This window comes from Lissotriton helveticus, chromosome 1_1 (genome assembly GCF_964261635.1).
Source record: "Lissotriton helveticus chromosome 1_1, aLisHel1.1, whole genome shotgun sequence".
Taxonomy (NCBI): Eukaryota; Metazoa; Chordata; class Amphibia; order Caudata; family Salamandridae; genus Lissotriton; species Lissotriton helveticus.
Window position 1 is genome coordinate 1,145,639,733 of NC_136057.1, and position 16,853 is coordinate 1,145,656,585.

Here is a 16,853-nt window from a genome sequence, read left to right on the forward strand (position 1 = left end):
TTAGGGCTATAGATCAAGCAAATCTAGAAAAGGTGCTTGCTGTGGTCGATAACAGTATTAACATGCTTTCTTCTCGCATTTACACATTAGATAATATTGTGTCTTCTGTAGTGGATATTGTGCATGATGAAGTGTCTGTGTTGTACCATGGTCAGAATCAATTACGTTCTATCATGCAATTTGCATGGACCCTTCAGACGTTGAAAACTGGCAAGGTGCCATGGAGCTACATGAATGTTTCTTCGCTCTTTGCCCCCTTTAATTTGACTGACAAGCAGCGCTTGCTTTCCATGCGAGATGCTTCATTTTCTATGTTACATATTGAGAGATTGGAGTCCTTGCCTTTTTCGGTGGCAGAGGCCAACACTGCAACGTGGCTTATCCACGGTTTAATAACTTTACCTTTTGCATTGTATAAATTTACAAATTGTATGAGATATGTTGCCATAGGTCGCTATGAACCATTAGGTAGTGCATTTCTCCATGAAGTCTGGTCCCTTCCTTTCACTTACAGATGTTTGAAAGATGGACAGGAGGTTTATCTGATTGGGGAGGAGTGTACAGAAACACCGGATCATTCGCTAATGTGTAGGCATGTACAATTGCACGGTTCTTGTAACCGAGACAGGCCTAACTTAGCCTGTGTTTTAAAAGGGACTCCAGTGCCTGCAATCACCCCGACTTTTACCTTGTTGGGGAACGGAAGTTATTTACTTTTAAATAATGAAGATTGTTGCGGGTTAATTAGAGGTGTAGCTTATGTGGTAACCGTAACTGAGCGTGTCGTTTGCTGCAGAAATGTCCTGTACCCACCCACACATGAAAATAGGGAGGTTTCCATTTGGCCGCGCATCCCAACCTTGAAAGCAGAATTCAGCGGCATGAGCAGAATAAGGGCTCTATTGTCCCAGAAAGAAGTGGCCTTGAGTTCGGCTAGGGAGACTTTCGTTCTTCACATAGCTAACACCCGGACTGAGGTTCAGGCCCTTTTAAATACTGATTTACCGTTGCATTTCAGCGAGATGGTACATTCTATCTTAAACGCGTCCTCCACAACTGGCCTGGCGCATTTTTTTAAATCTGTTAGCAGTGGTCTTGTAACTTCATTTGAAAAAATCTTTGGAGTCATCCCTGCTTTCTTCCATTCCATTTTTTCGAGTTTGTTTGGTGGATTCCCGGTTATCCTGGCACTAGCGGCAGCCATTCTAGTGATTGTTTGCTTCCTGAAATATGGATGCCCCACATGTGGAAGGAGCAGCCAAGCCCCTCCTGGCGCTGTTTCGCAACCGGATGCTTGAATATTATGGCACGATGCCGCTTGCGATTTTAAGCACGGCGTATGGATTATCGTTTCGATTTTCCTACTTCACCTGTGTCCAGCCTGTATTTCACTGCCTAAGCTGTGACTTCGATTGGGCCATTGATTTGTGTCTCTGCGGACCGGTTTCTCCTGAAGTCGACTTTAATCAGCTGATGAGTCCCATCTTTACTCACGAGTTGGTTTGTACTGGCGACAGGATTATGGCATTAGCAGCGATGCATGGACTAATGGGCCCTTGGGTCATTCTTACAGCAGCGCAGGATTTCTCGGCAATGAGCTTTCTTGAAAACCCTCTGAGTTGTCCTCCGATTGTAATAGAGGCTCCAGTGTTGGGAGAACACGTTTGCTCTTTTCCTCTTTTGAATTGGATGGCTGAACTATTTTCGGATGAAGACGGTGATTTCCTGTTGGAGGCTGTAGCTGCATATTTTGCATATTCGGTCTTGCCTTGAAGAACCTTCTTGGTTTATGATGATGCCCCACTTTTTTGCATTTTTTCACCTCCCAGTCCTATTGGCTTGAGTGCTGTGGAATTCTGAAATTGACATTTTTTATATTTTGATTTGATTACTGTAGTTTTTGTGATTATAAGGTTGTTCATAGTTCTTGAACTCTGCTTTCATGAAGTTGCCCTTATCTTATCTTATCTGTCCTCTGATCATGGGGGGGGGGGTGTCATATAGCTACTGTATATCTTTATAATGCGTTAAGTTAGCATAGGCTCATTACATGTTTAAACGGCATTTTTTCCTTTTGCTGCTTCTGCACACGACACTTAATTGTTGATTTAGCTTTCAACCTAGTAGTTCGCTGTGGTTTACATGAGAATAATATGTTATTACTCTGATATCAGCTTTGCTTAATAAACTATGTCTGCACAGAGAGTGCTGAAGCTTCAGGAAAAACACGATACAGAATTGTTATGAGGTCTGATCTTCGCGCCTTCATAGACATAACATAAGTGCAGCTTCTGCCAACTTTGGGTTTTAGGCGGGTTTTATATTGCTTTGCTTGAAGCACACAAACACACTTGATGCTGTTCGCATGCAGAGAGAGCTGGTGTATGCTGATGTGATCTCTCCATTCTAGGATCCTGAGGTATGGGCCCGCCCTAATCAAACCCAAAGAGACCTTCTTAGCTATTAATATAATATGTGTGTTAGGGAGGGTGAGAAATAAGTGTTGTTAACTCTTATTCATTACAGCATGTTAACATGCTGTCACCATTTGCTTTCTATGGACTAGTAACTATGCTGATAACTTTGCTTCTTATAATATGTTTCCTTGTATTATCTAAGATACTGCGCCTGAGAAGACGGCATTAGTAAATAAATATTTCAAATGTGCACGTGTCCTCATTTACTCCACGTTCTGGTTTGAAATGATTGTATAACGAAAGAGTGCTCATGTGTTCCACGTAACCTGAGGTATTGTAAGCTCATGTTCTGGTTTGTCTAAACATTGGGAGTTTGTTATGACCAATGAGACACTGTAGCTAGCTCGGTAAGGGGTTTGTTGGGTACTAAGGTGAGTTTTGGGTCACCCTAATTCGCTGAGGTTCCAATCCTCTGTGCACAGTTCTGTGGGAGAACAGAAACCCTGCTACAGTAACAGAGTACCTGCTTGTTTCCGAGAAGTGCCGGTACTCTCTCTCTCAATATCAAAAAGTGCCGGGTACTTCGTACTGGACAGTACCGGCCTAATGAAAGCAATGTTTCAAAGTGTAGCTGCGGGAATAAAAGGTTCAAAACTTGAAAAATAACTGAATAAAGCCAAACAGAGTGATAGCAAAGTGGGCAGATCGTAGAGTGGCGCAAATGTGTTTGGGTATTAATAAAATCAGAGTTTGCCAGTGAAGCTCTACTTTTGTTTACTTGTCTTTCTTTGAACAGCGTTGTTTTCCCCCGGGCAGGATACTAGTGCACCAGTGCTGGAGGCACTGCAACACGTGGATTGGAAAAGAAAATGTGTACTGCGTCTCGGTGTTTAGGGAATTGGTCTTTTTACTATACTGCTTACATTCTGTAAGGATATAAGCAATGGACATTGAAATGGGTCCATTCCGAGCCCTGTAGTCATGTCCTTAACTTTTCAGGCAAAAGCACTCACTGATTTCTGAATAGTGAGTTTAAAAGCGTTAAAGTAACCATGTTCTTCTGCTTACATTTCAAATGCTTTACTTAATTTTGTAATCTCTATGAGTATTTGCTTTTTCCAGGAAGATGATATTTTTTTTTGTAGGCAGCATATTGGTCTTTTGTAGTGCATAATTTAAATTGAGCCACATGCAGGTGTTTATAGCGGGCACAATTTGGTTATAGTTGAGGAAGTGCGAGTTTCTCTCAACGGGCGTTATGGTGTTTAGTGGAGGAGAGGATGACACACCATGGTCAGAGCTACTGAATTTGGAACTGGGAAACCTGGTTCTGAAGGATGATTATTGCGAGATGTCTGCCCTGTCAGCACTACCTATAAAAGGGAGTCAGTGCACGAAACACAAGAGGAGACTGCACTTCTGCACCCAGGGAGCGATGGGGGTCTGTGTGACTGCACCCAGGGAGCAAATGGGGACTGTGTGATTGCACCCATGGAGCAAGGGGGAGCTGTGCAACTGCACCCAGGTAGCGGTGAAAGTGGTGCCCCGGCAGGGGTGCACTCATGGGCACTAGAAAATCCCAGGGAGAAATACGCCCCCTCCCACAAGGTTAGTAGGTTAGTAGATTGGAGCTGTGCTTCCGTAGAGCTGCAGAAATTTTAAACATGCCTATTTCAAAGAGGAATACTATGCTAAAACAGGTTCCATTGATTTAGGGCTGAAAAAGAATGATTACGAGTAAAATAAAGTGCCCCAATAATGCCGCTAAATTTACAAATTTGTGCCGCTAAATTTACATTTTTGTGCCGCTAAATTTGCACTTTTATGCCGCTATATCCTGGTGGGTCTGCTCATTTGTTTAGTATCTTATAGAGAGAGGGTGACAGGACGCATTGCTCTATGGGGCTGTCTCTAACCCATCAAAAATTCGCTTTCAATGTTATTTATTATACTAACAAAAATTTGAAATTTCATAATAACAATGTCTGGTATTGTGATAAAATTACTAGTCTCCTCAAACATTTCTATGTCAAGGTTTAGATCAATTTCACAGTTTCGACATTCTGAAAGACAGAGGAGGGTATTCCTAAACTTTAGAACAGCATCTATGGTTATACGTTTTTTAAGTGTTTTGCAGGTTTCAAATAAAGACATAAGCGGAGAGCTTCCGTCCAATTCTGTTTTAAAAGGAGAAATATGCCCCAAACCATTTGTCTTTTAATGAATATACAATTTAACTTTTAATGGGGGGGGGGGACGCTCTGCTGACTGTGTTTTTACTCGTGGATTTGAATTGACTTCCCTGCTCCCTGCTACTGCTCGTGGTACCCGCTCCGCGGGTCCCGCTTAGCAGGAGGTCCAACGTTGAACTCTGGGATTCACCCTGAGAGCTGGTGGGTCATTTGCTCTGGGGAGAAGGTTTTGGAGGCAGGGCTGCGAGCGCGCAGCGAGCATGGGACTTCATCTCCCAGGAGCGCTCGCTGACAAGCCCAAATCAACATCACCTGGGCTGCTCTCCCCGCCTACGCCTTCCCCTCGCTGCCTGTTATTTAAACAACTCCAGCCACCTACCAACTTGGGACGCTCTGCTGACTGTGTTTTTGCTCGTGGATTTGAATTGACTTCCCTGCTCCCTGCTACTGCTCGCGGTACCCGCTCCGCGGGTCCCGCTTCGCAGGGGGTCCAACGTTGAACTCTGGGATTCACCCTGAGAGCTGGTGGGTCATTTGCTCTGGGGAGAAGGTTTTGGAGGCAGGGCTGCGAGCGCGCAGCGAGCGTGGGACTTCATCGCCCAGGAGCGCTCGCTGACAAGCCCAAATCAACATCACCTGGGCTGCTCTCCCCGCCTACGCCTTCCCCTCGCTGCCTGTTATTTAAACAACTCCAGCCACCTACCAACTTGGGACGCTCTGCTGACTGTGTTTTTACTCGTGGATTTGAATTGACTTCCCTGCTCCCTGCTACTGCTCGCGGTACCCGCTCCGCGGGTCCCGCTTCGCAGGGGGTCCAACGTTGAACTCTGGGATTCACCCTGAGCTGGTGGGTCATTTGCTCTGGGGAGAAGGTTTTGGAGGCAGGGCTGCGAGCGCGCAGCGAGCGTGGGACTTCATCTCCCAGGAGCGCTCGCTGACAAGCCCAAATCAACATCACCTGGGCTGCTCTCCCCGCCTACGCCTACGCCTTCCCCTTAGCTTAAAAGTCTCCGTTTGGCCCGCTGCACGGGAGCGCGCGGGAGCGACTGGGAGAAGCCCGGGACAAGGGCGGGACCGTCTAAGGCCGTCATAGGCCGGAGTAGGCTGGGCTGGGCCTACCCTCTTGCGTTAGATACCTGAGTACTGGACTCATCACCTGATATAGCTCTCCATACGCTACCATCTCACCCAAGTAGAAATGCCCTCTCCGGTAAGGGAGGGTACCCCCATGAAGCAGGGAGGGGTTAAAAATAGGACCCTAGATAATTACTTTCTCCGGGCCGCGGGAGATGGGGATAAGGAGAGCATCTTAACCCGGCTCAGGGCAGAGCGAAGACGCTCCATAGATAATTTGAAACACAGGCCCCTTGGTGAAAATTCTACCTCACTCAGTGAAGAGCTGACCTCGATAGACGATGTCCCCCTCCTGCTGAGGGATTGCACCAACACCCCACCAGTCCCATCTTTGAGTCTAACCCCAGCCATCAGCCCAAGCCCAAGCAGGGTGACCATTGACTTAATTTCCCAACCTCCCCCAGCCCCGAAAGCTAGGAAAGCCAAACCTAAGCCAGCCGTTGCACAAGGAGCATATGGCCCCCCCCAAATAAACGTAGGAGGAAATCGAGGGGTGCCCAGGGTAAAACCAAATCAAAAATCCCTCACTCTGAGTTTGGGAGGACATCTAAACTCCCCCCACCGACTGAGAGATTAGTGGATGAAGTAAACCCCAAACCACCTGCACAGGCTGTCATTGCTCCCGCCCTGATAAAAGATATAGGAAATAATATTGCTAATGTCCCCCTTTCTGTTGCCCCGCTAGGTAACCTGGAATTCCTGCTCAGGTCGTTACTACTACCAATCAGCGAGAGCATCAAAAAGGTCGAGATTAGACTTACTATCCTGGAGGCTACATTAAGTAGCATGAAAACCCCGGCTGGCCTCCAGGGAAGATCTTCGGAGTCCATTCCCACCCCTACGGTTCCCCAGCAGCCCCCAACTAGTGCAGGGAGCTCAGCCCCCCCACAGGCTGCGAATGCCAAGGCCCCTCCACAACCCCTAAGGACTAACTCTGTACCAACTAAATCATTTAATTCCAATAGGTCGGCTTCCCCCGTAGACCCTGTCCCTCTAACACAATCTGCAGCCAGTGTTGCTCCAACACCTTTAGTGAAGCCTCCCCCCAGGTCACGTAGGCCTAATCTACCTCCAGAGGCAAATGATTACATGGTAGTCATGGCGGGCGTTCCCTCACTTGAAGCGGGGGAAGTTGAGGACTTCTGCTCCTTAAAAAGCAGGGTAATCAAGTGGCTAAATGTGAATAGACCCCTCCCGGTATATCTAAACAATGAAATCATAATGGTTAGAAGGGTGTCCTGGGTGGGAAGAACACATAAATCTATAATAGGGGATTGTATATTGGTGAGCTTCAGGGATGCTGGAACTGTCTCTCACATATGTCAAGGAAAGAATAGATCACGGGAATCAACCATTCAAACCCTTCACGTGTCTTTCTTCTTTCCCCCTATCCCTGCCCCTGTACACCCGCCTCATGCCTATGATAACTGGACGAGGGTTGGTCGGAGGGGAAGACATCACGAATTTAACCCCAGGCCACTATTCAGCTGCCCAGAGCCACCCTTTCACACTTTCAACCGGTTCAATTGTTTGGACGGCCTGGAGGGGGTTGATTGACAAACGGATATGGTTCCCTTAGGAGTTGGGGAAAAAGGGGCCTTAACAGACGAGTTGGAGCTGCAAAGTTCCCTGGCACAGCAAACTTCATCTAGCTGGGTCGGGAAGCCTGTGTTAGATGGGCCCAGGGTCATAGATATTGAAAGCATAGGAGGGAGACACGGGCTGGACATACAAGGGTCAGAAATTGAGATACAAATGGGGCCTCAAGGGGGAACAGAGCAGAGTTGTGAGGAACTGAGAATGATTTCTTGGAATATAGCAGGTTTGGCAGCCAAATTTAACAACAAAGAGTGGCTTGATTACATTAGAAAATTCCATGTAATCAGCCTGCAGGAGACATGGGCCCCGGAGAACAATTTTCATTTGCAGGGGTATAAGTGTTTCATTGTACCCGCGCAAAAATCTCGATCAGGGAGAGCCATGGGAGGACTATCTATTTACATAGATTTAGACCTCCCGGGCAGTTGGTCTTCCCCAGACTGGAATTCCCAAGGGATACAAGCAGTTCGGTTCACCGGGAAGGGGCTAAGATTCACGGTCTTTAATATCTATAACAACGAGATCGCGGGAGACCACACCTCATTTGTAGCTGAATTAGATCATAGGCTGGGTCAGGAAATAACAGTCCGAAAAAAGGGGCAGTCAAATGCGCTGTTGGTAATGGGAGATTTTAATTGCCACCTTTGTCCGGCTTTGGTCCCATCAAACACAGACTGGTCCCAATGCCCTATGGAGAAGGGGCCGCACTTCTCCCATACGCCGACAGGGTCAGCTTTCAGTATGCTCCGGCTCAAGAATGACCTTGAGCACACTATTAATATGATAGGCACACAGAAGGGTGGTACACTCCCACCCACATTTAAGGGCAGAGGATGCTCATCCGTTATAGACTACATCCTGGTCTCAAGATCCCTGCAAAATAAGATAATTAGTGTAGGGATAGAATGGAGTAGTTTCAGCGACCATAATCCACTTGTTATGGAGCTGATGTACAGGGTGGGCTCAAAAAGTAGAGACCACCGCACAATTGCGGAGAGGGTAATAGATCAAGGCAGGAGATTAAAGTGGGCTAAAATAGATGGGCAAAAGTTTTATAAGGCCCTGGTGGACGCTGGCAAATCTGCTATTAATGACTGTTTAGACATAGAAGTCCACGGACCAAGGCTACTGGAAGCATTCGGTCAGATTGCTAATCTGGTTGATGGCTTATTAAAAACTAGTGCGCCCACAAGGAACCATGGCAACCCTCGATGGTTTGATAAAGACTGTTCAAAAGCATTGAGGGAGCTTAAAAGCAGCATTAAACTCAAACCAAGGGACCCCCAAAAAATTAAGGCGTGCAGGGAGAAATATAAGAAAGAGACCAAGAGGAGGAAACTCGCTCTGCAGGGAGAAGCGTGGGCAGACCTAAGAGAAGCAGGGGAAAGAAAGGATTTAGCGGGTTTTTGGAGAATCATCAACAAACCCACTTTCCAGGAAAACGACACCCCGGAGATAGGGTCTAACATCCTTCCAGAACAGTGGGTCACTCACTATAGGGGTCTGTATAACCATGAGCCAGGTACCCCCGTGAAGCGACCTGAAATTCCAACTCAGGTTTCAATGGTTGTATTCACCATCAAAGAGATTACTGCTGGGATAGAGGGTCTGACCAGAAACAAAGCCCCTGGCCCTGACGGAATCCCCCCCGACCTGTTTCTGAGCAGCATAGATCTTTGGGCCCCTTTAATGACCAGGGTTATAAACACTGCTATCACCTGTGGTTTGCCACCGTCCTGGTCCAAAGCTATAATTGTGCCGATTTTTAAGAAGGGCAAAAGGGACGACCCTAAGTGCTATCGTCCTATATCCCTGATTGACGTATCGGCTAAACTCCTGGGTTGGGCGATCCTCAATAGACTGTCCGAGTGGACCGAAGAAAATAATATCTTCTCGGACACTCAATATGGATTTAGGACAGGGAGGTCCACCAGTGATCAATGCCTGAACCTTTATATGCTGACTGCCAAATACACCAGGGCTAGTGATGAATCGATCTATATGGGATTCATGGATTTGGCAGCGGCATTTGATCACGTCAACAGGGAGAAACTGTGGGACATGATGTCCCACATGGGGATAGAGAGTGGCTTAATCAACATACTTAGGGAACTGCATAGTGACACCATGGCTAGGGTTCGTTTTAACAGGGAGGGGGGGCTGACCGACTCTTTTCCCTGTATGAGTGGAGTCCGGCAAGGCTGTATTCTTGCCCCTTTTTTGTTCTCCCTTTATATTAACAATCTGGAGCAGTATCTGTTAGGTTTAAAGACAGATTGCCCAAGGGTGGGGTCGCGTCATATTCCTGTTCTGCTTTACGCAGATGACGCGGTCCTGATCGCACGCACACCCAGGAGCTTACAAATCTTGATTGACGGATTTGTTAAGTTCATGGGTGCCCTAGATCTCTCTGTTAACCTGGGTAAATCCTATGTGCTCCTGGCTGGTAAAAAAACTTCTTCAAAATTCACTTACACAATAGGAAGTAACATAGTAGAAGAGGTCAAAACGTTTCCTTATCTAGGTGTTACTTTTGATGGTGCCTTACAGTTTAACTCCCTGGTGGAGGAGTGTTGCTCTAAAATGATCGCTTCTAATGGGGCAATAGCAAGCTACGGCAGGAGGTTAGGTAGATGGAGCCCGGAACAGGTGATGAACCTGTACAGCTCCGTATCATGCTCTAAAGTAATCTATGGGGCAGAAGTATGGGGCTTTGTTAACACCACAAGAATCCAACGGGAGGAAAACAAATACCTAAAATCCATCCTGAGGGTACCCCCAAGTACTGCTGGCTGCATAGTACACAGGGAATTAGGGAGGCCATACCTAGATGACTTGGTAAAACTCAGGGCAATCGTGGCCTGGTTAAAAATCTGGGTTAACCCTGATGCGTCTCTAAGCAGAGAAATCTTATCGGATTGTTTAGAGAGGGACAAATGTATGCAAATTCCCAGGCTCAATTATGTAAAGAGCACCCTAGAGGAACTAGGCTTTGGGAATCTCTTCACTAACCCTGCAATAATTGTAGCCCAGCATAAGATGCAAGTAAAGAAAATCTTTCTAGAGCTGAAATGTCAACGTAGAGCTGAGGCTGAAGGGCTTAAAAAGACAGTGAGGGCCCACAACCTGGTGAAGAGCGTTGAGGGAATGGAGCCATATTTGTACCTTATGCACAATGCACAGGATAGATTCTTGATGTGTCGTTTCAGACTGAACCTACTCCCATTTATGTTGGCATCACCAGCAGGGTTTGCAACATCAATTGAACAGAAGGGATCCTGCGGCTGCGACAATAGGTCTCCGCAGGATTCCCTTCACTTTGTTTTACTCTGCCCTTATTTTATAATGCCCAGGCGCAGATTTCTTGTAAAAGTTTTAAAACAAGCTAAACTGGAACATGCCAGGGAGGCATTAGTCTTTTTACAAAAAGCATCTGACCCGTTTACACTGTGTTGTATAATGAATTTTATTAAGGTAGCGGTCCGTCTAAGGCTAACTAGGGGTGATGAATGATGTGTTCCCGATTTTATGTTCCCAAAGTGTTATATTCTTTCTTCGCTTGTGTTCCATGTTAACACTAATATTTATGTATCAGGATCTTGAAAATGTTTAATGACTTTTTATTCATGTAATTATGTATGTGCTTTTATGGTGATTTTTAATCATCGAATAAAGATTCCTTGAAATTGAAATTGAACTTTTAATGGTGCAAATTATTCCTTTCTTGCAAACAGAAGATTACAATAATCTTTTTAGTTGTTGTTCCCAGTTATACATAAATAATCTATTGTACATTAATTTTATTAGCATGCAAACATGGTATTGTATGTCGTACTGTTGATGAACCTCTTGGCTTGTAGGAGACATCAGGAGGGATGCTATATGTACATCATAGAACGCACTTGTAACCTATGTTTTGTGTTCTTGTTTTGCAGATTCAGAAGAGGATATTAAAGCATTAGAAACAGATTTATTGAACAATATGTATTCTACCAAGGTATGTGTGTTGTTTGACAAGTAATTAAAGCTGAGAGATCTCATGCAAGTGAGAAGCAGACATCACCATAGGAATATGTTGGGCCCGATTCACGAATAAAAATTTTAAACACCGGAAGGAGATTTTGATTGCTCCTTGCACGCACTTATTGCATTTTTTTGTATTTATCAGCATTGCCAGTAGCACATCTTAAATGCTGCACAAGGAACAGGTTTCCAGGCTTACTACAGGGAATAGCAGTGGCAATTATTGGGTCTCAAATCCCTGCTCTGTGGATTTAAACAAAGCATAGAATTCCACATAAGGGACAGTCACGGCTGCAATGGAAGATTATTAATGTACATCCTGCATCAGTAAAGCTCTTCTCCGATACATTGTGGCCCAGATTGGGCAACACTTTGCACCAGTGCATTACTAAAAAGTATGCAAACGGACGCAAAATAGTGATTTGTTATTTACTTTCCAGCACAAAGCTTGTTTTGTGATTGAAAGTTACATAAAAACTGTGCACTGTTTTGCATTACATTGCTGTACAGGGACACCCCTTGAGTAGTATCTGGGTGTTCCTCTGCTACTCTCCAAGGCGTTTGTTGCAAATCCCTTTTTAATGGTAATGGTAGACAGAGCTTTTCACAAACAAACTACTCTTCATGGATGTAGTCACCAAGTAGGAGAAATGTTTTCATTTCTTCAAACTTTTCCAAACTTTGCATGTGAGCTGCACTTTATAGCACATTTGCAAGTTAAAAATAGTTTCATAGCTAATTTAAACACAGCGTTTTGTATTAGAATAGTGACCTTCCAGTATAAAACCTTTGCTGAACTCATGCACATACGTTTGAGCTTTTCAAAAGCTTGACTTTTCATTGGGTTATTGTTTCAATAAAAAACGTACATGAATCTATAGTTGTGTAAGAATTTAAAAAAATGTTAAAATACTCAGTTTGATGTAGTCTCTGAATAGGACATTTGTGAATTTCACTTGTATATTCACTTTTTGCTTAATGAGAAAGAAATACGATTTTTACTTAAATGTGAATTTATTTAAGTAAACGCTTAAGTGTGCTACTGTCAGATAATTGAAAAATCCATATGTATAAAGAAAGAAACTACAAAATTAAGGTATCTGTTGGATTTATTTTCTCAACAGGGCCTCTATGTGTATTTAAGTTCCACATTTTCTGCGCTTTCTCTGTGTTGACCACGGTATTGGATAACCTCTGAAAGTGCGGTCAGATGAACCATAAACTAGAATTATGTTTGATTTAGGACACCCAAGAATACATTGGGGAATGCAGTGCAGCCAGGAGCACAGTACTGTGTATTGCAAAGCCTAGAATGTGTGTGTTAAATATGTATTATGTTTCACCAAGCATAAGACATAAACTCAATGAAATTTGCCATTTATAGTATGAACGGCACAGCACACACCATAACTAATGCCCCCTCAACCGTTTGCTGTTGCTGGACAGCTTATTATGCATTAATTTCTTCTGCAAATGCGTGCACAAAGGAGGTGTGTCACACGCAGGACACAGCTGGGCAATTCAAGTAAGATTTATTCTTGTTGCAGAGTACAATGCTTCCCCGACCTCTCACCTCGAGGTCCGCTCCCAGAATGTCCTTAGGTCCCCTCCCCTGACCGGATGTGGTGTCCGGTGTCCCCTTGTCCCCCTGACCCTGTGCCCCAGGGTCCTAGTGCCATTGTCCAAGGCACGACATCTCCCCCCTTGTTGTGAACTAACATTTTTTTTTCATTTGGCTTGCTGTTTGATGATGGTGTGAGGGAGAGAGAGAGAGATAAATAGTGAGAGAGAGAAAGAGAGAGAGAGCGAGAGAGAGAGAGAGAGAGAGAGAGAGAGAGAGTGCTCTCTACACCTCTGACCTGTCAGTGTCCCCAGCCTCTGTCCCTTTACATCTCCTCAATTAGTCTTTTTTTCTTTTTGCATTCTCTTCTTGGTCGCTGGTCTCGGAGGTCAGTGGGTGATTCTGCTTGTGGTCTGTCCTCCTCCAGCTCTTGCTTTGGCATCTCTTCTTCTTTTGTTTTCAGTTCCCTGAAGTGCGAGCTGTTCCGAGTGATGTGATACTGGCCCGCTGACGCTGTGATCATTGGCCCCTTTACTTCCGTCACTGTCAAGGGTTTTCTTGAGAAGGCGCTGTCGGATTTCTTCACTTGTCTCTGTTTCACTAGCACGGTGTCTCCTTCTTTTATCCTTGTGTTTGCTGCATGTCTTCTCTGGTCAGCATAGGCCTTCATCTTAGCTTTCTGATTCTTGTCTCTTGCAGCGATATCCTTTTGTTCTGTCTTCTCCACCTCCTTTATTTGTGGCAGTCTCGTTCTGCTTGAACGTCCTAGTACCAGTTCTGCAGGGCACTTTCCCGTGGAGCTGTGAGGGGTGTTGCGATAGTCCCTCCTTAGTACCTGAAATAAGGCCTGCCCAGTTGATATTTGCATCAGCTTCGCCCTCTGTATCGCCTTCTTGATGGTTCCCATGAACCGTTCTGCCATGCCGTTTGCCTGTGGCCACAGCAGTGTTATTCTTCTGTGGTTAATTCCCAGGTATGCCATGAATATTTTGAATTCCTCACCTGAGAAGAGCCGGCCATTGTCTGTTTTTAGTGTCTGCGGTGAGCCCCATGCTGCGAATACATCATCTAGCACTGGCAGCGTTGCGTTGGCTGATGTTGACGCTATCGGTCTCACTAATGGGAACCTTGAGTATTCATCTATGATTACCAGCAGGTAGCTTCCTGTTTCTAGGGGGCCATAGAAATCTGCTGCCAGCTCTGTCCACACCGCCTTTGGTAGTTGGGACATTTGCAGCGGTTCCGGCTTTGATGAGGGCCCTGTTATCTGACAAATGTGACAGCGCATCACCATTTCTTCCACCATGTTGTCTAATCCTGGAAACCACACTTATTCCCGCAACATTTTTATGGTTGCTACAATTCCTCTGTGTGATTCATGCGCCAGTTCTACTGTTCTTTTTCTCAGTGCCCGGGGCATTACTATCCCAGTGCCTCTCATTATTATCCCATTTCCGCACTCCGATAGTTCCTCACTTATCCTTTTGAACGCTAGCAGTTCTTCTTTCTCTACCCCTCTTTCCACACTATTGCTGCTGTTCACGTGCCTCCATCTTTGCTGTTTGGTGATCCTCATTGTCTCCTGCATGGTGTGGTCTCGTTTTGTTTCGTATTCCAGTTCTTCCAATGTTATTGGTGTTGGTGTACTGAGCTTCAATGCAAAATTGAGATATTCCTCTGCCATCGTTGTTGCTTGCGAGGCTTGTGGCAGAGGGTGCCGCGACACATAGTCAGCTGGGTTGTGTTCCTTTCCTGGCTTGTGAATAATCTTAAAGTTGTAGTCCATGAGCCTGATTCCCCATCTCTCTATCCTTGGCGAAATCTTTGCATTCGGATTGCCATATATTGTTGTGAGTGCCTGATGGTCTGTTATAATTGTAAGTGTTTCCCGTAGATGAACATGTGGTAATGTTCGCAGGCCCACACTACTGCCAAACTCTCCTTTTCTGGTTGAAGGTATCCTTTCTCAACCTCCGACAAGCTCTTGCTTCCGTACGCCACTATGTGTCTTGGGGAGTCTCTCCCTGGTTGATGCTGTGCCATATTTCTCCTAGTCCTACTGGACTTGCGTCTACTGTTAATTCTGTGCATAGTCTTGGGTCGAAATAGGCCAGGTGATCCACTGCTGTTACGGCCTGTCTTATTTCTTCATATGCTTTGCTGCATTCGTCGGTCCACGAGAAGCTTTGTCCTTGCTTTGTCAATTCTCTTAACGGTGCGCTTACAGTGCCAAAATCTTTGATATACCTTTTGCAGTAGCTTGCTAGACCAAGGAATGACCTCACTTCCGCTACATCAGTTGGTTTCTTTGCCTTTTCCAATGTTTCCACCTTGCTGTGATCCGGCCGCATTCCTCTTTTGGAGAAAATGTGGCCAAAGAATACCAGCTCATCTCGTCCTAGCTCACATTTGTCTTCGTTCAGTGTCAAACCTGCCTGTTCGAGGTGAGCGCACACTTCTCTTAGAGCTTTGTCGTGCTCCTCGTCTGCCTTGCCGAACACTAAAATGTCATCTCTATAATTTAAGCTGTTCTTTATTGGCCTTATTATTTGTCTTATCGTTTCTTGAAATATCTCTGCAGCCGATGAGATCCCAAAACTCAGACGTTTGTATCTAAAAAGACCTAGGTGGGTGGAGAATGTTGTGATATACCGAGATTGAGGATCCAGTTCTAGTTGGTGGTACCCCTTACATAAATCCAGTTTGGAAAAACGCCTTGTGCCTGTGAGACAGCTGATCATGTCATCTAGGTGTGGTCCAGGGTGTCGTTCACGTTCAATGGCCTTGTTCGGTATCCTCATGTCTACACATATTCTTATTTTGATTGTGTCCTTCTTTGGGACCGCCACAATGGGCGACACCCAGGGCGTCGGTCCTTCTGCTGGCTCTATTATGTCCTGCCGTAGTAGTGCTTCAAGCTCTTCTTCTACCTGTGGCAGCAGGTGTATTGGCACTCTTCTGTGGTGCTGTGCGATTGGTCTTACTGTCTTGTCAATGTGCAGCGTAATTTGCCGTCCTTTCAGCTTTCCTAGTTCTTGTAGTAGCTTGGGGTATTCTTTTAGGATGTTTTTCTTTTCTGACATGTTGTATGTCATTGCCATGAGGCCCATTATTTGACCCGTGACATTGATCAGCAGGCATGGCGCCGGGATGTCTCCTTTCAGTACGTGTATCTCTTCTGTTGTCCTTTGACCGTTAGACGTCAGTTCTTCTTTGAATTTTCCCATGTTTATTACTGGTCTTTTGGACCCCCACGTGAATACTTCGATCTGAGATGGTCTTAGAGTCGGTTTTATCTTCATTCTTTCATACTCGGAGATGCACAGAATGTTGCATGTTGCGCCACTGTCCAGGACAAATTTTGCTTCGTGTGGCCTCACCTTTATGGTCACCGACTCTGTCTTCTTTATTTTCTTTTTATCTACCAAGCATATTCTTTCTGCGCCTTCCTCTTCTGTTTCTGACTCTATAGTGACATCCGACATGAGATATAGTCGTTCTGTTTTTTCTTCTTCGCCCTCTTCTTCTGACTCTACTGATGAACTTCTTGCTCCTGTCTCGACATGCCTGATATGTCTGCTTGTTGGCATTCATGCTCTTCCTGTCCTTCCTCTGTCGTTTCTGAACTGCATCCCTTTACACACGCTGGCATAGGGATTTCATCCATTGCATTTTCTGCAGGTCTGGCCAAATGCCGGGCATGGGCCTCTGTGTGGGAACTCAAGTCCACACCTGTAACATGTTCCTTCCGGCTGTTTCTTTGCCGTCTGTTCACTTCTTTTTTTTCTCCAGCCTCCTTAGCGGTTGTTGTTCGTCATTCGTTGAATCTGTTCTCCACCTCTTGCTTTACCTCGTTCCATTTCTTTTGCATGCGCTGTCGCTCTGGCTTCAGCCCGTCCCAGCGCCAGGATGTTTTCCAGTGAGATT

The 16,853-nt window shown here is 45.4% G+C and overlaps 1 protein-coding gene across 2 annotated transcripts in view; it reads left to right on the plus strand.

The window, feature by feature from the left end:
• NTS (neurotensin) overlaps positions 1-16,853 on the plus strand; it is a 141,510-nt gene that overhangs the window by 57,553 nt on the left and 67,104 nt on the right. For both annotated transcript variants that reach the window (XM_078656598.1, XM_078656605.1), the window contains exon 2: positions 11,278-11,339. In XM_078656598.1, coding sequence (XP_078512724.1) covers positions 11,278-11,339 — 62 coding nt within the window. The remainder of the gene's footprint in view (positions 1-11,277; positions 11,340-16,853) is intronic.